Source organism: Onychomys torridus, chromosome 12 (genome assembly GCF_903995425.1).
Source record: "Onychomys torridus chromosome 12, mOncTor1.1, whole genome shotgun sequence".
Taxonomy (NCBI): domain Eukaryota; kingdom Metazoa; phylum Chordata; class Mammalia; order Rodentia; family Cricetidae; genus Onychomys; species Onychomys torridus.
The window spans coordinates 71,862,306-71,889,031 of NC_050454.1; the positions used below are offsets into that span (position 1 = coordinate 71,862,306).

Below are 26,726 nucleotides of genomic sequence, written 5' to 3' on the forward strand. Positions count from 1 at the left end.
CACCGTGGTGCTGAGAATCAAATCCAGGTTGTCCTCTTCAAGAGCAGCCTGTGCTCTTTCTTACCCGTTGAGCGTCTCTGCAGCCCTCAGAGCATTCGCAGCATTTCTTAGAGTGCAGGTAGCTTCGCATAGATGTTTGTAGCCCTTAGAAAGTTGTCTCTGCCAGTCGCTTTGTTTCCCTGTTTGGATGTGAAGGTCCTGGTGCTGTTTTGTTGTCAGCATTGTGTGCTGTGTGCTTGGGAGGGCTTTGACCAGGGCCAATGCCGCTCACTCTGCTCAACCCTCCTACACGCAGGGTTGCCTTCCCCGGCTCTTTATCTCTGGTTTTGAACTCTATAGGTGTGAGGATAGCTATCCACTGAGAATCGTCTGCTTCTTTTTCTTTGGTTTCATTTCTCACAGCCTTGGATGCTCCTTGGGCCTCTGAGGCCTTAGTCTGCCCTGAATGTATTTCTCTCTGTCTCTCTCTCTGGTGTGTGTGTGTGTGTGTGTGTAAGAGAGAGAGAGAGAGAGAGAGAGAGAGAGAGAGAGAGAGAGAGAGAGAGACAGAGAGACAGACAGACAGACAATCTTCAGTGATGTTGAATCTATCTAGTACATTTTCTGATTATGTTATTATACTCTTCAGTAATAGAGTCGTTTTGTTATTTTCTATGGTTTTAATTTTTCTATTGAAGTACCCTACCTAGTCACACATTAAAAGTTGTCATAGTTTAGCTGGATGTTGTGGTACTTGCCTTTAATCCCAGAACTCTATAGAAGTAGAGAGATAGGTGGCGTTCAGTGTCAGACCTCTTACTGGGCCAGTTACTCTGTCATTCTGTATGCAGAAGTGAATGTGGGAAGGACTGTAATCATAATATACTCACTACTTGGGTATTGCTTTTGTTTTAATATTCAGCTATAATAGTGTTTTAAAAGTTAAATATAAAAGCTCTGACTTTGCCCTGTATGTATGATGACTTCAATGTGCAAGATGAAGTTTAATACTTGTTAAAAAAAACCAACCAACCAACCAAACAAACAAAAAAACTACTTTAAAAGTTCCCTAGCATCTGTTAGGTCATATCTTGTGTAATTGATAATAGCTGTGTACATTAGACTGACAAGCTAGGTATGTATTATATGATCCTTAATTTTTAAGCTGTGGAATTAAAATTCTGTATTTAATGATAATCAGAAAAAGAAAAAAAAGTAGGGAGATAGACGGATTTCTGTGAGTTTGGTGCCAGCCTGTTCTACATAGTGAGTTGTAGGCCAGCAAAGGCTACATAGTGAGACCCTGTCTTGAAACAACAAAAAGCAAACCAAACCACTACCATCAACAAAAATCATGTTTTCCTCTATCTTTTTGAAAGTAATTTCTTCTGTTCCTTTGAATGTATAAATCTAGCAGCGGTCACCCTGACATGTGTCTTCTTCTGATCTGTTGATCCCCTTTTCATTGACTGTGGGCCATATTTTTTGGCTCTAGCTTGTGTTTTTTTCCTTTTGTTTTTTTGAGACTCTGTGTGTGTGTGTGTGTGTGTGTGTGTGTGTGTGTGTGTGTGTGTGTAAAACAGCTCTGGTGCATGCTATCACTGCACAGCTTGTTCCAGTTCTTTTCCTATATTACATTTAAAGATTATTTCAAACAATATGTTTTGATCATGTTCTTTCCTCTCCCCATGTCCTTCAAGATCTTCTCTCCCATTCTACCCACCCAACTTTCACTCTCTCTCTTTCTCTGAAAAAACTACAAAAATTCTAAACGACACCCCCTCCCCCAGCAAAAACAAAACACACCACGACAGAAAGCACTCAGTCATAACAACAACCAAAAACAACATGGAAAACTATGGAGTCAATTCCTCCTGAGCATCAGGTCTGCTCTGGACTGTGGCTGATATACCTAATGTCACTGCACTGGAGAGAATGAATTTTTCTTCCTCCACTTAAAAGTAGCTTCTTGATTAGAGGTGAAACTTTGTGCCCACTTGCCCTCTGTGCTGGGACTTTTATCTGGATGGTATTTGTTCATGTCTTGTACATGCTATCACATTCTCTCTGAATTCATATGTGTTTCAGTCCAATTGTGTCTGGAAAGGCTTCCTTGGCTTTATCCACCCCTCTGGCTCTTACAATGTTTCTGCCTTCTTATCTGCAGAGTTTCCTCAACTATAAATCGTATAGACTTCCCATTTAGGGCTGAATGTTCCCAGGTTTCTGACTGTCTGCACATTGTCCCGTTGTCGGGCTCCGTGTTACCGTTTACTGTAAGACATTGTTTGTCTGATGAGGGTTAAACTATGCAGTAAATTATGGGTATGGCTGTGTGTCACTAGGGATGATTGTATTGCTGTGCTTGTTTAGTAGAATAGTAGTGTATTTCTCCAGAGCCCATGACCTGTCTAGTCTTTTGTCCTTGGCCTCATTAACAGTGTCAAGTCTGTGTTTCAGGGAATGGAATGGGCCTTAAATCCAATCAGAAAGTGGTTGGTTGCTCCCTAACATTTGTTGCTACTATTACACCAATGTATCTTGCAGTAGGCTGCTGTTGTTGGTTGCAGGGCTTGTAGCTGGGTGAGATTCATGATTACTTTTCTCCTCCAGTAGCATGTATAGTTCCTTCTAGCACCATTTACAATAATCAGAAGAGGTGAAGGTGCTTCTGGTTGGGCACCAGCTTGATTTCTCCCTGTTCAGTGACATAAATAGTGGTGTCTTCCCCAATAAGGCCTCACTCTGATGTCAGGAGGGTAACCAAAAGCATTGGCAGTAGCTTGTAATGTTCGGAGTGGGGCCTATGAGACCCCTTTGGCCCATGATTCGACAAGATGTAACCCATACCCTGTACTGGGGGTTTTACATGGTAGCATATGATGTTTACTTGGGGCTGTGTCTTTCTTTGTTAAATGGTATCTATTTAAGTTCCTTTTATATATTTCAGGAAGCTTCTACAGTAGTAGGCTTTCATATGGCTTTTCAAATGGTCTTTAGTGTTAGTTGTCCCTCCCCATATCCCCTCCTTTACCCTGCTCTCCCACCCTTACTTAAGTTTCACTATTGTATTGTATACAAATTGCTAAACAGTCTTTTTAAGTAAAAACTCGGAGGCAGAAATTGGGGTTAAAGCCTGAGAGAGATCAGAGGAATAGGAAAAGCCATAGGTAACCTCACCTCACCAACTCTGCAGCTTCCAAAAACAAGCTACTTCCTGTCTGCCCACACCTATATGCTTTTCTGTTCTGTTCTCTCATTTGCTCTCTCAGCCCAGCTACACCACTTCCTCTTCCTGCCCAGCTCTGTCACTTCCTGTCTATCTGTACAGACCTCCAGACCTCCATGGTTAGTGCTGGGATTAAAGGCATGTATCATCTTACTTGGCTCTGTTCTGAGTGTGGCCTTGAACTCACAGAGATCCAGACAGATCCCTGTCTCCCAAGTGATAGGATTAAAGGCATGTGCTACCATTGCCTGACTTCTATGTTACTATAGTGGCTGGCTCTGTCCTCTGATCCTCAGGTAAATTGTATTGGGGACTCAGTATACTGGGGGACACACTCCATCACCACATTCTAGTTTCCCTTATTGTTTTAGGATGTTGTACTTTATTTCCCCTGCCTTGGAAGGTCATCTCCTTCCTGCTAGCCCCTTACTGGGTTACTTTCCCTTTGTGGATATTCTAAATGAAAAACATATATCTAAAGCTTAAATGCTAACATCCACATAAAAGAGAAAACATGTAATGTTTGTCTTTACTCCATCCATTTACCTGCGAATTTCAGAATTTTAGTTTTCCTAACAGCTGAGTAATATTCCAATGTGTAAATGTACTGTTTCATTATTCATTCATCAGTTGATGGACATCTAGGCTGTTTTCAGTTTCTGCCTGTTATGAATAGAGTAGCGATGAAAATGGATGGGCAAGTATCTCTGTAGTAAGATGTAGTCTTCATTGTAGATGTCTAAGAGTGATGGAGCTGGATTTTGTGGTAGATCAGTTTCCATAGTGACTATACCAATTTGCACTTCCACCAGCAATGAGTAAGTGTTCCCCTTTCTCTACATCCTTGCCAGCATCTGCTGTCATTTTTAAAATTAATCTTGGCCACTTTGACTGAGGTAAGATGAAATCTCAAAGTAGTTTTAATTTGCATTTCCCTCATGGCTAAGCATGTTGAACAATTGGTTAGGTGTTTCTCAACCATTTGCATTTGATCTTTTGAGAACACTTGATTCTGTACTCCATGTTTTCATTGGATTATTTGTTTTTTTGATAGTCTGGTTTTTTTCTTTGTGTATTCTAGATACTAACCCTCTGTCAGGTGTATAATTGGTAAAGATCCCCCAATTCTGTGTTGATTCAGATACCCATTTTCAGGCTTCCAGAATAGTTCTGCTCTTCCTGTTAGACCATCTGCAGTGTGAGTATAAAACGTGAGGGCAGGCAGCAGGCAGTAGGCTAGTAGACGAGACTATCTCCTCTTTAGACTTTGCTGCTCTCACTGGGTCACACACTAGGCAGATTAAGCATCCACAGTCAGAAAATTGATACTAAAAAAGCTTCAAAACCTGAAAATTTCTGACTTTGAGAGCTGACATGACACTACAAGTCTAATGTTTTATTGTGCACAAACTTTAGTTTTGAGCATAGAATTACAAAGAAAAAAATGTCACCTTTAGGTTCTGTTTATAAAATACATTGAAAGTGTAAAAGAATGTCATCTTTAGATGCTGGTCCCTAAGATGTCTCATGTACACGTATTCCAAAATCTGTTGGGATCACTTCTGGTTGCAAGCATTTTAATGCAGGGATGCTACACTGCTTTAGTGATATAGGCCTCAGACAGGTCAGGTCAGGTCCAGCCAGCGAACAGCCTAACAGTGTTCCTCACCTAGTGTTGGGATTTGGCCAGGGAAATGCCCTGGGTCCTAAGCTCTGCAGGTGAGGGACTGCGTCCACGAAACAGCTACTTCATTATTAGACTTCTTTCTCCTGTTATGCCTGCGCTCCTATAGCTTGCATACCAGTTGCAGCCAAGTTTGGCTCCTAGGGACCATGTGCCCTGCACTTTGATGCCATGTGTAATTATTTGGAGACACATAGTTGCTATTCCTTCAGTCTTTGATTGTGCTGACTGATCAGCTTAGCACTTCAAAATTCCCAACTTATTGTTCAAGTTTTGAATCTTCTTACCAACACACCTCTTCCCTCCTCAGGATGTCTCTTTGTAGCCCTGGCTGTCCTAGAACTCGCTCTGTAGACCAGGCTGGCCTTGAACTCACAGAGATCCACCTGCCTCTGCCTCCCGAGTGCTGGGATTAAAGGTGTGCATCACCACAGCCTGCCAGTCTTACCAATTCTTTTTACTTTAAAAAAAAAATTATTTTTATTTTTTTGGTTTTTTGGGACAGGGTTTCTCTGTGTAGTTTTGGTGCCTGTCCTGGATCTCACGCTGTAGACGAGCCTGGCTTCAAACTCACAGAGATCCGCCTGCCTCTGCCTCCCAAGTGCTGGGATTAAAGGTGTGAGCCACCACCACCTGGCACCAATTCTTGTGTGTGGATCAAGAGTGAGGATTTGGTCTTGGAAAGCTTTGTAAAGACTGGAAAGCTCAGGTCTCATCTGCCAAGTCTTGGAAAACATACTTTTGGTAGACCTTCTCTGTCAGTCTAAAAAGTTTCTCTACTGTACTGTTTCAGTCTGTGCTTTTCTTCTATCTTGTCTTCAGCATGGCTTGACATCATAGTATCATATCATCCCTGTCCCGAACCCACCCCCACCCCATTTTTCACTTTGTTCTCCAAAGTCCATGGAGGGGGGCTGTCATGCCGGGAAATGTCATTCTGTATCTGGTGCTTGACTCACATTTATTGAGGAACTGAGTGATGAGTGCAAGCTTACAGTGTCATGACCGGATTGACTTTAGGATGCTGTTTGTCTTTTCTCTTGTGTGAAGTTGTTTCTCAGGGGGTCAGGAGGTGCACATGTAGTTGGGTTGTTGAAGTGTGTACCCATACATGTGTAGCTGTATCCCTCCCAGTTCTTCCCTTCTGCTGGGTTGACTCCCTGGTCCCACTGCTCTGATTAGTATTGCTGTCAGTCTTTGGCCATACCGCTTTGAATGTGCCTGAAGCAAAGTAGTGCCAGGCCTGGTTGTACTTAGCTGGGAGACATACTTTAGCGGTTTCTGGGTAGTATCTTGGTGAAGGCTGTGTTCCTGTTATACACGTATTCATACATACTTAAGTGAAGCAGAGTGGTTTGACTATTCAGTCAAAATGATGATTTTGCTTTTAAAACATTGGTTTCATAAGCTTTTCAATGTTTGTCTTCCCTGCCGTTCCATGCCCCTTTCTAGTCATTCATTCATTCATTCATTCACTCACTCACTCACTCACTCACACGTTCACACATTCACACAGTCTCTTTTTTATAGCTCTGGCTGTCCTAGAACTCACTACATAGACTAGACTAGCATTGGCTCAGAGAGATCCACTTGCCTCTACCTCCCAAGTTCTGGGGGTTAAAGGTGTTCAGTACCATGTCCAGCAAAGGATTGATTTGAATGTCAGCATTAACCCCCCCAAGCTCTAAATCTGATAATTCAGTATTATTGTATAATTAATCTTTATTGAATAGGACTATTGTGCTGTTCTGTATTGAGAAGGTGTGGAGATGAGAATGAAATGTGGTTTTGTGTATTGATGAGAGAGTATGAGGGGCGGGAGATGCAGCTCATTTGGGAGTGTGCTTGCCTTACATTCACAGAGCCCTGGGTGGATCCTCAGTGATGAGTAAACCAGACGTGGCACACATCTGTAACCTCAGCACTCAGGACTGTAGAGGCAGGAGAATCAAAAAAAAGGTTGTCAGCTTCTCATAGATTCAGGGCTAGCCTGGGGTACATGAGGCTGAAGACAACAAAAGAGGTCTTCAGTGCCCTACACCAGGAGTGGTAAGAGAATTGCCATCAGGAGTGCTAGTGAAGTTTTTCGGTAGGTTACCTTAACACTAGGGTGTTTGCACTATGGTTACCCTCAGCTGGCTCACACATCTGAAAGGGAGTTTTCTCTTAGCTTTCACAACTTTGACATTATATATATATATAATATATATATATATATATGTACTTTTTAACAAAAATGTATGCTTTAAAATAAGTCACAGAAATCAAAGCTTTGAGCAGGTAAATTTTGTTAGTGATTAAAAATGATACCTCAAGCAGTTTAGTTTTGGTGTTTCTAAGCTCTTCATAAAATGTCACTGAGTTGTCAAGTTTCTTGTAGCTCTTTTTGTCTAGGAGGTCACTTGTTTTTGTAGTTCGAGAATTGTATTCTCACCACACACGCAAACACACATATATATGTATACATGCTAGCATATCACCACACACACAAACACACATATATACGTATACATGCTAGCATATCACCACACACACAAACACACATGTATACGTATATATGCGAGTGTATATGTATATGTGTATTTTACACTTCTTTGTGTGTGTGCGCGTGCATCATGTGTATGAGTGAGCACTTTTCTGGAAGTTAGAGGGCAACTAATAGAAGTCCATTATCTCCTTATCTACTGAACCGTCTTGTCAGCCCCCAAAATACCTTTTAGAAAAGATGGTTGCTACCTAAAAGAAAGTATTTCCAAGCTTTCTGAGTGCTAGCTGTTTATCTGGAGTAGCTAATTATAGAACAGTAAATCTCTAGAAAACACTGGGTTTTGTGCTGTTTGTATTGGGATGAGTTACAGACCCGAGATGGAGTAGCCTTAGCCATTCCCGTCAGCTCATCTTAACTATTAACAACTCCCTTCCTTGTTTCTATGAAGTAAACCCATGGAGATGGCTTTGGAGGCAAATGGATTAATAATCATGGTTTTCTGTTCTCTGCTCTAGTCAGCTATGGTTGCTGAAGCTGAACTTCTGGAAGGTGAGGTAAGCAGGCTTTTCCTGCTTTCAGTGACTAGATACTGTGCGTATACTTACCCACAGTTAACTCAGAGAAGGGTATTAGGTAATCATGGGATAAGGATTTCTATGTCAGCTAGGTGTGGTGGCACACACTTTTATTCCCAGCATTCAGAGAGGCAGGAGATCTCTGTGAGTTTGAGGCCAGCCTGATCTACAAAGAGTTTCAGGACATCTAGGGCTGTTACAAGGAGAAACCCTGTCTTGAAACAGCAACAGCAACAAAAAAGAATTTCTATGTGTTGGCAGTCATGTCTTTAGGAATGTGGTAGACGCTTTGAAGGAAAACGTACTGGTGTTGTACTTGAATGGTCTTGACAATCAGAATTGGATAAGAAAAACTTATAGAATATTCAGAGCAAAAAAGGTGGTATTTGAGGAATAAGGGTGTTGGTCTATTGTAACTTAATTGCAGATTTGGAAGTGGGAAGTAGAGGACAAGACTGAAAACATGAACGTAAAAGTAATGTGAATTAATACAGTTGGCTCTTGACCAGCACTGCTGTGAGCTGTGCAATTGAGATTGATTAACAATCAAAAAATGCGTGGTGATGACCTGAGTAGCTTAGATTTCTTAAAATGATGAAAACAAAGAAAAAAAACAAAACTAGAGAAAAGTTAGGTATGAGCCCTTTCTCATGTACGGTTTTATTTTCTTTTTCAGGTCATGCAATTGTAAGAATTAATTATTTCACGTTGTTTGTAAAATAAAGTATACCATAATCTGCCATGATTTCTTTGTAGTGAGCACAAATAAAATTCTGAATTTATTTTGAATGGCCAGCTGTTTCATAAACAGCCTCTACTTTCTGTGGTGAAATGAGTTTCCAGGAGCAGATTGAAGGCAGAACACACACACACACACACACACACACACACACACACACACACACACACACATCATACACACAGATAAACAAAATGTGGGTCAGTGCTCTACCTTAAGGAGTGTGGTGAACTTACTTTTGACGGTATTTGTGTGCACTGTGTGCGCATCAGAGGTCATGTATTGAGTATAAAGCATGAGGTTTGAGCACAGAATTAATTGAGCCTTAGGAAGAGTGATTGAGTGTTGATGTTGATGTTGGAAAGGAAGCTGAAGCATGGTCTGTCTCTAAAGAGGGTTTGTAGTTTGTAGAGCTTAAGCAAAGAAAGAACAAACCCAAACCAAGAAGTACAAGCAGTTTGAATTTAAATTGGCACAGAGGAGGAGTTCGGGAGATGATTTATGACTAAGGGTTGGGAGTTAGTAGGATAGTTTATCACAAATTACTCTTTGAAATGGATAAATTTCCAGTGCCTTTAGGAATATTTTTTCTGCTTAAGGAGAGGGAGTGATAATTGTGATGTTGCTGAAAGTTTTTTTCCCCCAGACCTTATTTCTTTCTTATTTTACTATTTTCCATCAGCTGGCTTTATATGGAGACTAGAGCGTGGCAGTCATACTATGTGTTTGATGTTTTGACTGGAGGACATCTTAAAACAAGAAAGCAAACTCCATTTTATACGTGGAGGGTACCATGCCTGTGAGCAGTGCTTGTGTTACAAGACTGAACCAGGTCCCTGAAATTGAATATTTAAATTAGTTGAGGCTAGTGGAATTTGAAGCATAGACTTGGTGACATTAATAAGTGAATGTATTAGGATTATGACAGTACCACCTCATTTCCACAAAAGTCCCATTGGTAGTAAAATTACAGGTGAATACTGTAAAGTATAAGATTTTGTTTTGACAGGAGACAAAAATTAAAAATTCATTTTTGACCACAGAAAGTGGAGAGGGTTTTTGGCATCTTCTCTTTGTAGGCGACTGTATTTGTATATATCATGCTGGTTCTTAGATCGTTCGTTTTAAATAGACAGATAACATCTGCATATGCTTTACAGTCCACTCTCCCCTCAAAACCACATTCCAGGCTTGTCATTCCAGTGTTGAGGGTTCACTGGATGTCTGGGAGACCAAGCAGCACTCTTCACCCCGTGGTAGATGTCACTGTGCTGAGTACACAACAGTCCTTGGACACGCTGATAGGTGATGCTTATTCAGAAACTGGATGTGGGAGTTGAAGATGAATAGATACTAGATAAAGAAGCAACAAAGTTTAGCTTGGGGAAGGGCTCACTGCAGAAGGAGGTAAATACATCTAACTTGTGAGACATGATGGCTGTCAATTATAGAAGGTTAAATCTGGATTGGAAGTCATCTGTTATTGAAGATACATGTATGTAGCAGCCATATGCGTGATGAACCTGGAAAAGTAATAGGGTAGCTCCATCTCAACTTTGTGCAGAAAGAATCTGGAGTTGGGTCTGGTGTCAAAATCCACTATGTAACCCTACTCTTTGGGGACTAAAGCAGGAAGATCACTAGTTCAGGGTCTTCTCAGGCTACAGAGTGACTTCAGGGTCCTTCTGGGCAACTCGTGAGACCCTGTACCAACAGAAAATTTAAAGAAACTAAAAAGAGGCCTGGGAATACAGTCACAGCTCAGCTGTGATGAGTGTCTGCCTAATATGCAGGAGGCTGGAGGGTCAGTCCTGGGGATCACAGAAACATGGATGATTCCTTGTTTCTTGAATCTGAATCTTTGATGTGCAGCATGAAGTTTGGTTTGAAGAACCCAGGAGCTACGTAATTCTCAAGGTCATTGTTACTACCTCCAGTAAAGTAAGGACCTGGGTCAGAATGATTAAAATGGACATGGAGAGAAGAATGGAAAGGCAGTGGGATAGCTTGCAACAGTTAAAGAATTTTATGTACATTATGTATGTGCTTGAGTGTATGTATGTGTGTCACTTGTGTGCAGGAGCCCATGGAGATCAGAAAAGATGTTGAATACTCTGGAACTGGAGTCTCAGGTAGTTGTAAGCTGCTGTGTGGGTGCTGGGAACTGAACTTAGGTGCTGTGCAACAACTACAAATGCCCTTAACCCCTGAGCTACTAATACAACCCCTGACAGTTAAAAATTATGTCTTCATTAACATTGTTTCCAGTAGATGGAGTCGTGGGATACTGCCTTTAAAATAGAAGATAGAAGCCACACTTGGTAGCACATACTTGCAATCACAACACTCGGGAGGCTGAGGCAGGAAGATTGCTACAGTTTTAGGACAGCCTGTGTTACACAGTGAGTTTGAGGTCTTCAAACCAAACACATCCACACACTCAGAAAGTAAGATGTCATCAGTGACTGGTGAAGGCAGTGTGAACATGGCAGTGCTGAGAATAGAGATGCAGACTTCCCACACGTGGGAATGGAGGGGAGATGTCAGGGAGGTAATCACCCGAGGTTAGGAATGAAGGGAAAAAGAGAATCAAGACTGTCAGAGAACACACTAGTAGGTATTCTGAAAGTGTGAACACAGACTTGAATCACATGTAAGGAAGGGAGGAGGGGATGTTAGAGCAGGAGCTTCTGCTCCAGGAGTCCCAGGAGCTAGACTAAGCTAGACCACGTAGCTGGAAGTTTCTCTGGTCCTGCCCTGCCCTGCTGTCATGGCAGATCTCTCCACTCGTGTTCCCAGCTGCTTGGTCCCAGGTAAACACATGGAGGCTTGTATTACTTATAAACTGTATGGCTTTTGGTCAGGCTTCTTGTTAGCTAGCTCTTACAACTTAACTCAACCCATTTCTGTTGATCTGTATTTTGCCACATGGCTGTGGTGTTATCGGTATGCTGGCTTCTTGTTGCTCTTTGGGCGGTGGGCTGGCATCTCCCCCTATTCTCCTTCCCCCTCTCACTGTCTCTCTTGGATTTTCCTGCCTGCCTCCATCCTGTCCTGCCATAGGCCAGTGCAGCTTTATTCATTAGCCAGTGGGAGCAACACATATTCACAGCATACAGAAAGACATACCACAGCACTTCCCCTTTTCTATCTAATCAAAAAGGAAGGTTTTAACTTTAACATTTCAGTAAAATTACATATAATAGAACAGTTATCAAGCAAGAATTACAGTTACAATATCTAGTCTATTTGTATTTGGCAAATTTAAAGAAAATATTCTATCTATATTTGTGAGCCTAAAGTTTCATATCTTATTTATCCTTTATCATAACCAATGAAAATTATAACTATCTAGTTTTCAACTACATCAAAGACTCCAGAAGGATATAATATTACCTGAGTAAACAGGAAGTGCTGTGCAAGCAACTTCTATAATTCTAGAAATGACAGAGACAGCTGGCTACCTGGACAGTCATCTGAAGTTCCTCTGCAACATTGGGGCATCCATCTTCAGCCTATAGGTCTAGAGTGTGTCCTATAGCATGCCTGGCAGTCTCCTCTGTGAAGCAGGAACCTGAAGGACCCTTTTGCCATAAAGAAAGCAAATGCCATTTGGAGTTTCTTTGATGCTCATCATCCTCTTTGAAGTAATTGGTGCTGGCAGGAGCAGACATGTCTTATTGTCTAGAAAAGTCTTAAGTTTTTAAAACTTTTTTTTTTTTTTTTTTCCGAGACAAGGTTTCTCTGTGTAACTTTGCACCTTTCCTGGAACTCGCTCTGTAGACCAGGCTGGTCTTGAACTCACAAAGATCCACCTGGCTCTGCCTCCCGAGTGCTGGGATTACAGGCGTGCGCCAACACCACCTGGCTTTAAAACATTTTAAATGCCATATTTTGTAGGGTCTTCGAAGTGTTTGAAGATTTCCTACCTAATTGAAATGCACCTACATATACCTAGAAAACTTAATTAGCATGATTATAACATTTGATTATCACAAATGACTAATTATTTTGTATTTTTAGTTATGTATTACAATTTTGAATGAGTTACATAAACATACCATAAACAAAAATAGAAATACACATATATAGTATACCAAAATTAACTTTAAATTTTTATCAATAAACCAAAATCCATAGCAATGTAAAACATTTCCAACAAGTTGTTGCTCTTTAAAAGTAGATTCAATAATCTACCCTTTTGTCCTATCCTATCTATATCCCCTTTTCTTCTTTAGAGATTGCATTTATAATCAACCCCTTTAAATAAAAATAAACATTTACAAACACTATGTTGGGAATTTGGGCGTAGCTGCTCATACTACTTCTTGCTGGTTGAAGATGCTGGCAGTCTTATGGGAATCCTGAGAAAATGAAAAATTAGTCAAATCTTGGCTGTAGTAGTCTGTATTGACCTTTCAGGGCGTTTTGGTTGATCAAACCATATTAGCAATCCACAGGTGCTCCTCCTTTGTGGAAACAAAAGTAGAATTTCTTTTCCAAAGCAACGTATCTTTAGACCCAATTTTTGAAGTCAAGATACCTTTAAAATATACATATTGGTTTAACTGAGTAGCCCCTACAATCAAATGACTCTCTGCAGTTAAAAATCCCAAAGACAACACAATCTAGACTCTGTGTAATTTCCATCTTATGTGGCTTAACTCCCCCCCCCCCCCCCCCCCCCGCCCCGCCCTGACAGGGTTTCTCTGTGTAGTTTTGGTGCCTGTCCTGCATCTCCCTCTGTAGACCGACCAGGCTGGCCTCGAACTCACAGAGATCCGCCTGGCTCTGCCTCCAGAGTGCTGGGATTAAAGGCATGCACCACCACCGTCCGGCTGTGGCTTAACTTTTATATTACTTTTCCTCTCTCTTTAAAGACTTTATTTTTTAAAACTGTTTCTTTGTATAACTGCATATACTCCTTTTCCTCTCTCTTCCAAGCCTACGTACATTTTTACACACACTGTAAACCATTTAGAGTGTTGTTCCATCTGAATCTGTCATACTGTGAATCAGTAATCCTCTGACCAGGAGAGATTTTAAACTGCTAAGCTATGTGGCTAAGACCAATGTGGCAGCCTTGGCTTCTGACTCTGCCTACCTCAGCCTTCCAACTCCGGGAAGCAGTGGGTCTATGCCTCCAACAAGCACTGTGTAGCTCAGAAACCTTTTTTTTTTTTTGGTCTGTACTAGCAAAAGCTAAACATGCAGCATGCTTCATGGCTTGGAGACACCTCTGTGTACCTTGGTGGTCAAGCCCACATGCTGTGAACATCCATACTGTAGCTCAAGCCCATATGCAGGGGCATCTCTGTATCATGACTTGCCTGAGAGACACAACTGCTCTTGTCATCCTCCCCCCCCCCCCCCCCCTTTTAAGCTTTCTCAGGTTTTGGGTAGAAATTCTTGCTACCATGTTGGATGCCAAATGTATCCAGAAGTTTCCCACAGTCCGGATGAATCTCTCCCACCCATGTCCCCCAGCAATTGGTCCCAAGTAAACACAGAGGCTTATATTACTTATAAGCTGTATGGCCTTGGGTCAGGCTTCTTGTTAGCTAGCTCTTATAACTTAACTCAACCCATTTCTATTAATCTATATATTGCCATGTGGCCTGCTCATGTAGGGTGATCAGTCTGCTGGCATCTTGTTGCTCCTTAGGCTGTGTGCTGGCGTCTCCCCCACTCTCCTTCCCCCTCTCACTGTCTCTCCTGGATTTCCTGCCTGGCTCCATCCTGCCCTGCCATAGGCCAATGCAGCTTTATTTATTAACCAGTGGGAGCAACACACATTCACAGCATACAGAAAGACATCTCACAGCAGGACCACCTGTCAGAGCACATGCTAAATGAGTGATGTCAAGGAGTAGAGAGGAGCTTTAAACAGCATCACATGGGAAAGAGAAATTAGAGGGATAGCCAATAACCCCGAGTCCATCTTTGGACCACTGTAAAGAGCGTTAGATTTGAAGAGAGGTAGGAAGCATATTAAGCCGTCTTGGTGGCAGTATGGCCCAGTTGATAATTGCCCCAGTTCTGATCATGTAAGGTGATCAGAAGTCCCTATCACATTTGGGGATAGGACAAGTTGGTTCTTTGGAGAGGATTGATACTCTCTAGGGTACAGCTTTTCCTTCTGGATAATTGCTTTCTCTGGGGAAGGAGGTTTGGGATGCTGTGTTTTTCTTGGAATCCAGGGTGACTTGGAGTTTAGAAAAGAAGTCTGGAACAGAACACAGTAAAAAGCATCCAATAAGATGCCTCAGTTACTCTTCCTTTTGTTCCTTCTCATCTTGAAGGAATGAGATGGGTTAGGAATCACCAGTTTTTAGACTCACACTCTGAGTAATTAATATGTCTACATGCAGAGCTAATTAGGTGACTCAGAGGAGACAGCTGTAAAACAAAGGCTGAGGTGCAGTGGTTGCCTGCTGCTTTAGTTACCTTGTAGACCCAAGTTGGGAGTTGGTACCTTGAGCAGAAGTAGCTTCCAAAGTGCTTGTTACAGTAGCATTTTTCTGTAAAAATGTTGCACGGAAAGTAAATTACACTCTCACTAATAGCTTTTTAGAGATGTAAGTGGCTAACAACACTGTTTTTGTTAATTTCTGGACCTTGTTAATTTCTGGACCTTGTTTTTCTCTGTTTCTTAAGAACTAAGATAAATAAAAACAATTGATTATTAAACTTACACATAATTATGTGTGTAAAAGTATACATAGCCAACTAAGTGTATATGCATGCCCCAATGTAAATTAATTGTATATAACATTTTATATATAAAAGTGTATATGTGACTCTGTTGTAATTTTAGACCATCTTATTTAGAAAAACCAGCACAGTCAGGGTGGAGTTGGGCAGTACATATGCCTGTCTTAGAAACTGGGTTTGAGAAAGGCTTATAGGCTATGTTTGAACACGTTCTTTCTAAATGCCTTCTGTTTGATAGGTAATGCTTTGTTTAGGAAACATATATACAAGTGATTACCCTAGGTGTTCAGATTAGGGAGAAAAATACAACAATAGATTGTATAAAACTCTATCTGAACCTTGTTTGAATACAGAGAACCTACAGACCATCTGTCATGTCTTGTAAGTTCTTAGGCTCTAGAAGGTAAGAGAAAGTTTGGGCACATAGTTTGTAGGTGGTGTCTGTCAGAAGGCACGGCAGCGGGAGAAGTTTAAAACACTTAGCTATGTGTGTTCTGATCACACTGCTCTTCCCTTCATTCCTGCTAGAAGATGAGTTAAAAAAACAGGCACCAAGCTTCAAAATTTCATAGTAGTGAAAAAGTGGAAACCTCCTATGTAGTGCCCAGGGGGTGGTTTACTAAATTTGCACCCAGGTCTGTTCAGCAGAGCAGTGTGAACCGATTGAAAACAATGCAGATATATTCTGTAAAGTTTTAAGATTTACTTTTTCATTTTTTGTTGTGTCTGTATTGTGTTTATCCCGTGTATGCCAGGTGCCTGTGGAAGCCAGAAGAGGATGTTGGATCCCCTGGAACTTGATATGAGTGATTGTGAGCCTCCCTAAGTGGGTGCTGGGAACCAAGCTTAGGTCCTCTGTAAAAGTAGTCAGCATGTATTCTTTATTGCTGAGGCATTTGCTAGCCTTGCAAGTAAATTCTAGATATACAGATTTTACAAAAGGAGCAGAAATGGCATCACCAAACTGTAGACAGTCAAATTTTGTGTAAATTTTAGTTTCCCTTTTATATTTAATATCCTTTAAAATTATTATATGAAAATGGTAGAAAGTTTTTAAATTTTAAGTAGAGAATAGACTTATTCTTAAGCAGTTCTACCTTCTGAACTGGATTGGATTGATGGCAGGATTGGCTTCTAAGGATGAGAATTGGCTTCTATGCAATGAGAATGGACTATAGTAGGTCAAAAGATATGAGCAGTATGTCCAACGGGAATGAGGACCTTGGCCAAGATAGAAATGGACAGGAGGCCGGTTTGAAAGGCCTCACTCTTAGTGTGAGATCTGTCCCAAGATGTTATAGGTTGAGTGTGCTGTAAGGTAAAGGACAGAGGCCTGGGTGATAAGAGTTTTGTTTGAGGTACTGGGCTTGGTTAACATTCATTAACCAAGGTGGAGAATACAGGAGATGGCGTTCTTCCTTGTCCTTCCATCCGTGTTTTCACGTAAGGCAAGTGGTGGGAAACGGTTAATTCAGTTTAACACGAACTAAGAGCCGTGGTTTTGAGTATGAAACTTAATGTCTTTACCATGCTAATGTCTGATTTGGGGTGACTTAATTTTGGGGACCTTTGTTTTCTCATGTTTAACAACAGATATGATAGTGATTAGTTATTAGGTAATTAATGGAAGTTAAGCGAGTTAAAATGATACCTTGTGCAGTGAAATTTGAGTTTGTTGGGCTGTTGGAAATGTGAGCCTTGAACTCTGGAGAGATTTGAGCTAGAAGAGAGCCACCTGGGACTTCTGTATGTGCGTATGGTAGAACGCTTTCCTGGCATCTCCTTTGTATACTGTCACTCTGGTGATGACAGTTATGTCCTCAAAAGTGTTGTGAGCTGAATTCAGAATCAAAGAGAAAAATAACAATACATTAATAGACTGGAAATCCATCTAAATGTGCAGATGCCTGAACTGAGAAGACCTAGGGCAGTGAGCAGAGCGGGTACTATAGGTAGATCATGGATTTGGAGTTAATGGCAGGGTATCTGTAGGGTCCCTTCGTACTTCACTGACACTGTTGAAGTCTCCTCACCCTCATTTTGTAGACTAGGGTCCTCAGTGATTATGCATTTAGTAGATGGTTTGCACCAGGTCCTTTTCTCCTCCTTGCTGTATTTATTTGTTGCTGTGTCTAGGTACTTAGTGCCTGATTTAATTTTGGGACCAAATAGGTTCTAGAGGCTGAGTTAGAACTTTGATTTGTTGAAATAGTTTAACCTTCTCCCTAGTGCTTAGGTTAGGAATCTGTTGTTTCCACGATTTCTGGGGCAACCCCACACTTTTCTCTTTAATGTACACTTGAATTGCTCATCTTCAGCTATTCCTCATTCCAGGGTGCTGTTGGAAGAGAATAATCCATGATTATTAGTACTTGTGGACTGTTTAGTTGTCTCATGCCATCATTGGCTTTTTATCCCTACCCCTTTTCTTTTCATTTGCTTATTATTATTATTTTTAGGTGATAAAAGTATGTGGCAGTCTGTTATATGTTTGAATTAAAATTTCATTACTAGTTTGGGGACAGTTAATACTCCATTTCCTTAACGTTAAACTTTTTTTTTTTTTTAATGTATTAGTTCATTACTGCAGAACTTTTTCTTTCATGTTTGAGATCGAACATGGTCTAAAGTCACACTTGGACAGATGCTTGTATTTTTGTAATTTTCTCAACCATTTCATGACTTAATGGGAAGCATCATGAGGTGTGGAGAGCTCTGGCACATGACTGGAGTTCATAAATAGTGGGGCCTTTGACCTGCTAGTCTCCTTGGCCCTTACTTCCCACATCTATCAATCGAAAGTGAGGCTACTTCCTTGTCTGATAGGTGAGCATTCACTAAGCGTGTGAACTGAGTGGTAGGTGTGCAGTGTGTGTCAGCAAACGTGCCTTTTCTTGTAGTTTCATTAATAATGTTGCCATGGTAGCCCCATCCTGCAGTCTTTTGGCTTTTGCTTTAAAAACAAGGGCTGTGATTGTTTTCTGGAGGTTTTGATAACTGTTCTTGTTTCTCAGGGTCTCACTTGAAGTCCTTCCCTGTCAGTGTGGCTGCTTTTTCTGTAACACCATTTGGTCATTTTATTGGGAGTGAGAGATGGGGTTATCTTTCCTTCTGTGTTAAGTATCAAAACAATGGCAGTTGTTTCCCTTTTAATCACTTACCTCGTGTGATTTTGGAAAATCTACTTCTCAAGTTACCTGGCGAAGACTTTGGTTTCTTCTGCCACTTTGATCCGTTGTGTCAGTGAGTTTGTAGGATGCTTATTAGGGAATCATAGCTTTAATTCATGGATAACATTTTAGATATTTATTTGTTTTAGATGTTTGAGTATTTTGCCTGCATGTATGTATGTGCACCATGTGCTGCATGGAACCTTTCAAAGTTAGCAGAGGTTGTCAGAGCCCCTGGGGCTGGAGTTTGATGGCTGTGAGCCTTCACTTGGGTGGTGGGAACTGAACCCAGACCTTCTGCAAGAACAGCAAGTGTACTTGGCCATTGACCATTTCTCTCGCCCCAAATTTAACATGTTCTATACTTAACTGGCTTTGCTTATTTTCACCTTTGGAACCACCTAAATTGTCCCTTTAAATTCCATGATGCATCATATTTTTTCATAGAGATTAAAATTATTTATGAAGTAGTTATAAAACATTACAAAGGGATTACATAGGTACAATTAGAGAACAACAGAAAACTGCATTTGCACTGAGTTTAATAAAATGTTACCTAATTATCTTTTGAAGCTTCTTACATGATGATGTTTTAAAAATCTGCTTTAGTTGTTGTGACCAGGCCGTGTTGTGGGGTTCCAGTGGCCTGGGACTCACAGAGGACCACCTGCCTTCTGAGTGCTGGGCTAGGGGTGCACCATGTTGGCTCATCTATTTGCCTTTTGTAGCAGCTTCCTTCTTAGTGATTTGGAGTTAGGGACACTTTTTAGCTTGGTGTCATCACAAACTGTTGTAGTATCAATGAAGGCTTTGTACCTGATGTTGAGTTCACTGGCCCCTGGTTTGATCTGACCTCACTAGAGCCTGACTGCTTCTCGAAGTCATAGCCTTGCTGTGCATGCTGGCTGCCCAGTGTTGCCTTTATAAACACTAGCAGATGGGCACTGCTGTTCACTAGTCTCAGAGACTGACACCCAGGTGCTAAGCTCAGAACCTCCCAATATACACCATGTGTACCACATCCTGTTACCATTCTGAAGATAAGCTGTAGGTTAATTTTATTCAGTGATTCTCAGACAACTAAAGGGTTTGCAAGTTTAGCTTCAGAAAACCAGTTAAGATGAGTTCTTGAATTGATCATAGGATATTAATAGCTATTGTCAGAATGTGAGCTGAAAAATACTAAAAGATTGTGAGAACCAGGAGAAATTCCTTCTGTAGGGATTGTGCATGGTTTTCCTTAGTGTCTACTGTTACCCTCCACAGCTTGAGAATGCTTTCATTTATTAGGGAAGAGGGACAAACTGACTATCTGTATTTTTCAGAAATTTTAAAAAAAAGACTGTCCATGTTTTAAGGCTCTTGAAAAAGGAGATCATATCTGAAGTGAGATGGCAAAAGCAACCCATTGGTGTTTGGACTTACTTGCAGTGGAAGTCTTAGCGTGTAGAGTCTTTCCTCAGTATGTGATGGTTAGGTGATATGAAAGCGAAGAGCAAGTTTTGTGACTTGTAGATACATGATAGCCTTTCCTAAGGGCTACTTTTCAAGTGAGTAGTGACAAGTGCATGATGTTTCTAAAAGGTGTCCAAATTGTGTTTTTACCATTAGGTAGTTCCATCAGTAGGGAATAAGTAGTACTCCAGTTTTTACCAACTTTTAATAAAAAGAGTACTGGAGGCTGGAGAGATGACTCAGCAGGTAAGAGAAGTAGCTGTTTCTGCAGAGGACCCCGCTTCGGTTCTCAGCACCCAGGTAGTAGCTCACAACTTGTTGTACCCCCTTCTGTCCTCCCAGGCACTAGGATGTGCATGATGCACAGGTATGCTTGCAGGTTAAACTCCTACACTTAACATGAATAAAATGAAATGACCAAAAGAATGCTGAGACCTTGTTTGGTCCAATCTTTTTTTTTTTTTTTTTTTTTTTTTAAAATAATGATTTATTTATTTTACTTTAGGCATTTGTCTAAAATTTTGCCGGCAGGTATGTATGTCTGTGTGAGTGTCAGATCCACTGGAGATGGAGTTACAGGCATTTGTAAGCTACCATGTGGGTGCTGGGAATTGAACCCAGGTCTCCTGAAAGAACAGCCAGTGTTCTTAACCTCTGAGCCATCTCTCCAGCCCTTTGATCCAATCTTTGTTTTTTAGTCTTTTTTTTTTTTTCTTTTTGGTTTTTTGAGACAGGGTTTCTCTGTAGCTTTGCTCCTGTCCTGGACTATCTGTAGACCCGGCTGGCCTCGAACTCACAGAGATCCGTCTGCCTCTGCCTCCCAAGTGCTGGGATTACAGGCGTGCACCACCACCGCTCAGCAGCAGCAGCCCTTGATCCAATCGTATAAGGACTTCTATGGCAGTAGAGGTGTCATCTGTTTCTGCTGAAACTCTTCAGTTTATGAGTAACAATTAAATGTTTCAGGTGGACAGTATGAAGTAAGGGCTAATGTATGGCTATAGTACAGTTCAGAGCCAGAGACTGAATTGGTCCTTTCTCTGTCGTTCTTGTAGTCCATGCTAGAAGTTCAAAGACTGACTATTTTGAGGGGAGGAAATTTGACAGCTATAACTGTATGAAGCAAAAGTATTTAATTTCACTGATTCAGTTGTCTTTAGAAGCAGCTATTGTGATGGTTACTTTTATTGTTCCTTTACTCCTGTAGCCATGCATTTAGCCATACCATACACCTAGCCACACACCTACCCGTGTACCTAATCACACACCTAGCCATGCACCTACCCCTGTACCTAACCATACACCTAGCCATACACCTACCCGTGTACCTAACCATACACCTAGCCATGCACCTACCCGTGTACCTAATCACGCACCTAGCCATGCACCTACCCCTGTACCTAACCATACACCTAGCCATACACCTACCCGTGTACCTAACCATACACCTAGCCATACACCTACCCGAGTACTAACCATACACCTAGTCACACACCTACCCGTGTACCTAATCACACACCTAGCCACACACCTACCCGTGTACCTAACCATACACCTCGCCACGCACCTACCCGAGTACCTAATCACACACCTAGCCATGCACCTACCCGTGTACCTAATCACACACCTAGCTATGCACCTACCCGTGTACTAACCACACACCTAGCCATGCACCTACCTGAGTACCTAACCATACACCTAGCCACGCACCTACCCGAGTACCTAGCCATGCACCTTGCTGTGAACCTAGCCTTGTCTTGAGGACTGGGTGCCCCTTGGCTGGGGTGTGTCTCGGCAGCAGCAGTGTCTGTCTCAGCTGGAAAGGCTGTCCTTTAGCAGGAGGTCAGGAATATAGGCATGATTTCAGAATAGGCAGTTTGTAATGTAAAACTAAGTTAGAATTCAACCACCTGTCCTGAGCAGATTGTTCATCCAGTGGAGTTTCCTTTTGCTGCTGTTTGGAGGACAGAGTTGGACTTTTAACCTGAGAGTTCAAAAGTAGGAGAAATAAGTAAAAAACAAAATAGTTGGCAACAATAAATGGAGAATATCTATCTGTCTGTCTGTCTGTCTATCTGTCTGTCTGTCTGTCTGTATCCCACTTGCCTAAAAATATTCTGACTTAGTTTTCTTATTATTTTATAGCATTATTTGGATTTCTAATAATAAGTTCATTTGGGCTAATTAGCCCTATTTGTTGGGAGTTACAGTTATTGATGTAAGTTGTTTCAGTCTAGATGATCTTTTTTTTTTTTTTTTTTTTGTAGTTTACTTGGAATAATGGAGTACTCTCAGACAGTAAGCCCTTTGGATGGTAATTTCAGAATGTACAGTATGTTGGAGAAAAGGGTTATGAAGGGTGGTTGGGGAAGTACTTTATGTCCACGTAGGGATGACAGCGGTGGGAGGTGGGAGCACAGGCCGCACACAGAGGACACCTTGCCGCGATGGTTTAGATCACACAGGTGGTTGTCTTCCCTCTCTCACAGTCTGTGGTGCCTGTGACTAGCAGTATCTCTGTGCTTGTGAGTTTGTTTCTTTGCATGTACTTTCTTTAAAAACTGTGGTTAAGAGCACTGGCTGCTCTTCCAGAAGGCCTGAGTTCAATTCCCAGCACCCACATGGCAGCTCACAGCTGTCTGTAACTCCAGTTCCAAGGAATCCAACACCCTCACAGATAAACAAGCAGACAAATACCAGTGCAATAAGACAATAAATAAGTCATTTAAAAAACTTTTTAGGGGCTGGAGAGATGGCTCAGCGGTTAAGAGCACTGACTGTTCTTCCAGAGGTCCTGAGTTCAATTCCCAGCAACCACATGGTGACTCACAACCATCTGTAATGAGATCTGGAGCTCTCTTCTGTATACATGATAATAATAAATAAATAAATCTTTAAAAAAAAACCAAAAATTTTTTAAAGGTCAGCAAACAAGCCTATCTTAGGAATCAATAGGCTTACTAATTAATTAATTAGTTAATTAGTTTGGCTGCCTTGAAAAGTAGGCCAGCATAAGCAATCCTGCTTCCTTTGGAGTGATCATGGGATTTCACAGTATCCCTTGTGAGTTACTCTTTCGCCTGTTGGTCTTGGCTTCTCCCATGTTCTTGTGTGTTCCCTATTGGTAGCCGTGAGATTTGGTCACTGTGGAATTGTCTCAGCAGTCACGAAATACAGTGGAGTCAATATGTAGGAGGGGCTCTTAGAAAGTTAAAATGGACATGTAGGGAGCAAGGGAGGGCTCACGGGCAGGATGACTACATTGAAAAATGTCTTTGAATTTCATCTACAAATAGTATCGGTAGATTGACTTGTCCTTCCTACAGCTAGCTCTTAGTACCTCTGCCTGTTAGTAAGTCACTGTGAAAAATGAATTGAAATTTGTATTGGTTTGTGCATATTGTTCAAGATCATAAACAGTTTATTTTCTTTAGGTAAATTATATAAAAGTGCACAGTACTCAGACTTACTTGATGCCTAGAAATGGTTATTGGTCATAGGCACATTTTAAAACTTTTCCTTTTCATGATAGTTGATTATGTTACATTTTCTATATGCTTGATTTTGATAAATGAATAGAAATTATTCAAGTAAGCGTAAATGTTAGTAAATTAAATTGACAAATTTGGAATAATTTTATCTGTGTTTCAGAGATTGTAGTTATATTAGATACTCCTCAATTGGGGTAATTGTCTTGCATCATCATATCTTATTGTCCTCTGTTTTTTTTCACACAGTGTTATAATTTTGCCGCTGGACTCTTCCCTCCCTTCCCCCACCCCATCAGGATGATATGAGACTTGAAAGAAGACGATGCATACAGGTGACTCCTCACGTTTTGTAATACAGTAGAGCTGTGGCCACAAGACACTGTGGGGCTGGCTGGTGTGGACCTTCAGGGTGGGGCTCTGGTAGCATGGCCTCAGGAAAGGCACAGGTGGAAGGCGGGTTTTGAAAGGGACTCTGGGACTGGGTGTAATGCTCAGTTTGATGGTCGTGTCGACAGTAGAGTAGTTTTTAGCACTTGAGCTTTTAAGAGCTGGCTCATGCTTTTAAAATGGAATATTTCTGTTTTAAAACCTAATGCCACTTACTTTGATGGTTAAATATATGTCTCCCTGTATTCCTATGGGAACATAGCAAATCTTTCCTGGGAATGGATGTTAAGATCATGTCGGTAAGGCTGGCAGGTAGAGGTGAAAAACTCCAGCAGAACACTTGCATATGTGGGTCCTTAAGCAAACACAGCCTGGGAGTGTGTGTTTCCTTGTTCCTTTCTTCCCATATTGTTTTCCAAGTTTTGCCTTCTTCTTCATCCTCTGTCATTGGAGTTTATAGAAGAGAAACTGTGAAGTTGTTTTGAAGTCTGTTTGCTGACTTCATAGTTAATTGAGGGATCTTACTAGTATTGTAAAGCCAGAGACCTCTCCATTCCGAGTGTGCCTGTGTTCAGACTGAAAATACAGTGTGGCCAGTGGGTCACGGGTGGCTAACCTGTGTGCTTTTGTGTTAGGCAGATGGGAGACATTGTCTTAAATGAAGTTACTTACCTTTACTAGTAGATTTGAGTTTTTACTTGGTTATATTATAAACTTCATATTTGAAAATTATTTTTAAGTGGGAAAGAAAGAAATCTTGAGTAGGTCTGGTATCTGATGATAATAATTGGTATAGCTGTTGGTGGTTTTTACTTTTTGTGACCCCAATTTTCTAAAATAATTTTTCTTTTGCTTTAGAATAAAATTTTACATATGCCATTTTCTATGATAAAATGTGTTTGAATATAACATTTGTAAATTATATGGGAAAGTAAGTTACCGTGTATTTTACATGAGGGCACCACAGTTTGTGGAATTAATGATGGTAGCTGTTTCAGCGGTGACTAGTCATCCCTCATGGTACTTCTCACACAAACATGTATGTAGACTTACTGTGTGTTTGCTTAGACACTCCTTGGCTGTAGTCCGTGTAGTCTGGGCTATGCCAAGCAGATGCTGTCTGTATTGTGGAGGTCAGTGGGAGAGCAAAGGAGCTTTTAGTTGTCTCGTAGGTATCTGTGACTTCCTGATTGGGAGATTTTCTCCATGAGGTTTTCACTTTGCAAACTTGTTTGCAATCCAAGGCACAGTGTGTTTCCAAGTAGGCTGTTTGTTTCTCTTAAAGGCTTTTTGGTCTCAGTAGTAGTAAGAAGCAGGAGAGTAAATGTTTTTAAAAGATACCCCGTTAATGTAGTAAGTGTTGCAGTACATTTGTGATTTAAACCAGTTTTTTGGCTTTTTTCTGGGACTTAATCAGTATTTATCGCCTTACAAAGAAAAGTCTTTTTTAACGTATATGTACATTGCTGGTTTATTTCTCATTCACAGTTTGAAAGTTGATTCTTTTTTATCATAAAATCAGCAGCTTCCCTGATCAGTTAATATGGTACTTGCCTCTTAACATTGCAGCGTGTATTCTTGTACTTTAGCTGACACAACACAGACAAGCTTGTGAGGAGTCTCCCAGATTTCTGCAGTGTTCACATGTGTTTGGAAGTGAATGCTCTGCTCTCTTATACATTACTTCACGGTACTGGCTTTGTTACGTTGCTCAAATGTTTACTTTCCCATTCCATTTTATTGATGGAAGTGTAGGTTGAAGAATGCTGGAAAAGTCATTGAAGTAGGAATTGGCTAGTTCACTTTCCATACTCAAAATGTAATAGATTTTCATGGTAACTATGTGAGGTGATAGCTGTGTTAATTTCCTTGATTTTTTTTTTTTTTTTATAACTTTGCTATTGTCCACATACATAAAGTATCACGCAGTGTACATAGGTGTGTACACTTGATATTTCCCATTTATCCCTGTAAAGCTGGGGAGAAAGGAAGGAAAGGACAAGGAGAGCGTTATTCACTGAGCCAGAATCAAACTGATGCGTCTCGAGCACAGGTGTGTACAGGCTGCTGCTTTCACTTGTTAGAACTCTAAGCTCCTCCTTTGGTTGCGTATTAGGTAAATTCAGAGGTCCCTTTAAATTCTGGAAAGATGTATGTAAACATTTATTTGGCTAACACTTGTTTCATAACAAGTACTGTAATGAGTGTTGTGCCTCTAAGAATTCTGGGTGTTTACTTATCTAGGGTCATATTTTCTTTAGAGCAAGGGGTGGATGTGTGAGGACCATGAAATGGATGTATGTCATAACATTTTAGCACTTACCTATGAAATTTAAGGCACATATAGCAAAAATACCATATTCTCAGTCTAATTGTATTCACAGTAATAGCTTCAGCTGACACTTCAGTCCCATGTTATAAGAATCTCTGTTCATGGGCTGGAAGAGATGGCTCAGCAGTTAAGAGCACTCGCTGTTCTTCTCTAGAGGTCGTCCCGAGTTCAATTCCCAGCAACCACATGGTGGCTCACAATCCTCTGTAATGAGATCTGGTGCCCTCTTCTGGCCTGCAGGCAGAACACTGTGTACATAATAAATAAATAAATCTTAAAAAAAAAATCTGTGTTGAGGGTTAGTGAAATGTCTCAGTCGGTAAGGGAATGATATGTACAGCAAGTAAATGTTTTAGAACTTTTTACTACATTTGTTTACGTACTTGTGTGTGCCTCAGTGTGAAGGACAGACTTGTGGGCATCTGTTCTTTTCTTCCTCCATTTGAGTCCTGGGGATTGAATTCACTTCACCTTGACTGCCAC

General features: G+C 41.0%; 1 protein-coding gene across 2 annotated transcripts in view; it reads left to right on the forward strand.

Annotated features, from left to right (window-relative positions):
* Dyrk1a (dual specificity tyrosine phosphorylation regulated kinase 1A) overlaps nucleotides 1–26,726 on the forward strand; it is a 133,597-nt gene that overhangs the window by 25,197 nt on the left and 81,674 nt on the right. For both annotated transcript variants that reach the window (XM_036203611.1, XM_036203612.1), the window contains exon 2: nucleotides 23,771–23,856. In XM_036203611.1, the coding sequence (XP_036059504.1) occupies nucleotides 23,847–23,856 (10 nt within the window). In that variant the 5' untranslated portion in view covers nucleotides 23,771–23,846. The remainder of the gene's footprint in view (nucleotides 1–23,770; nucleotides 23,857–26,726) is intronic.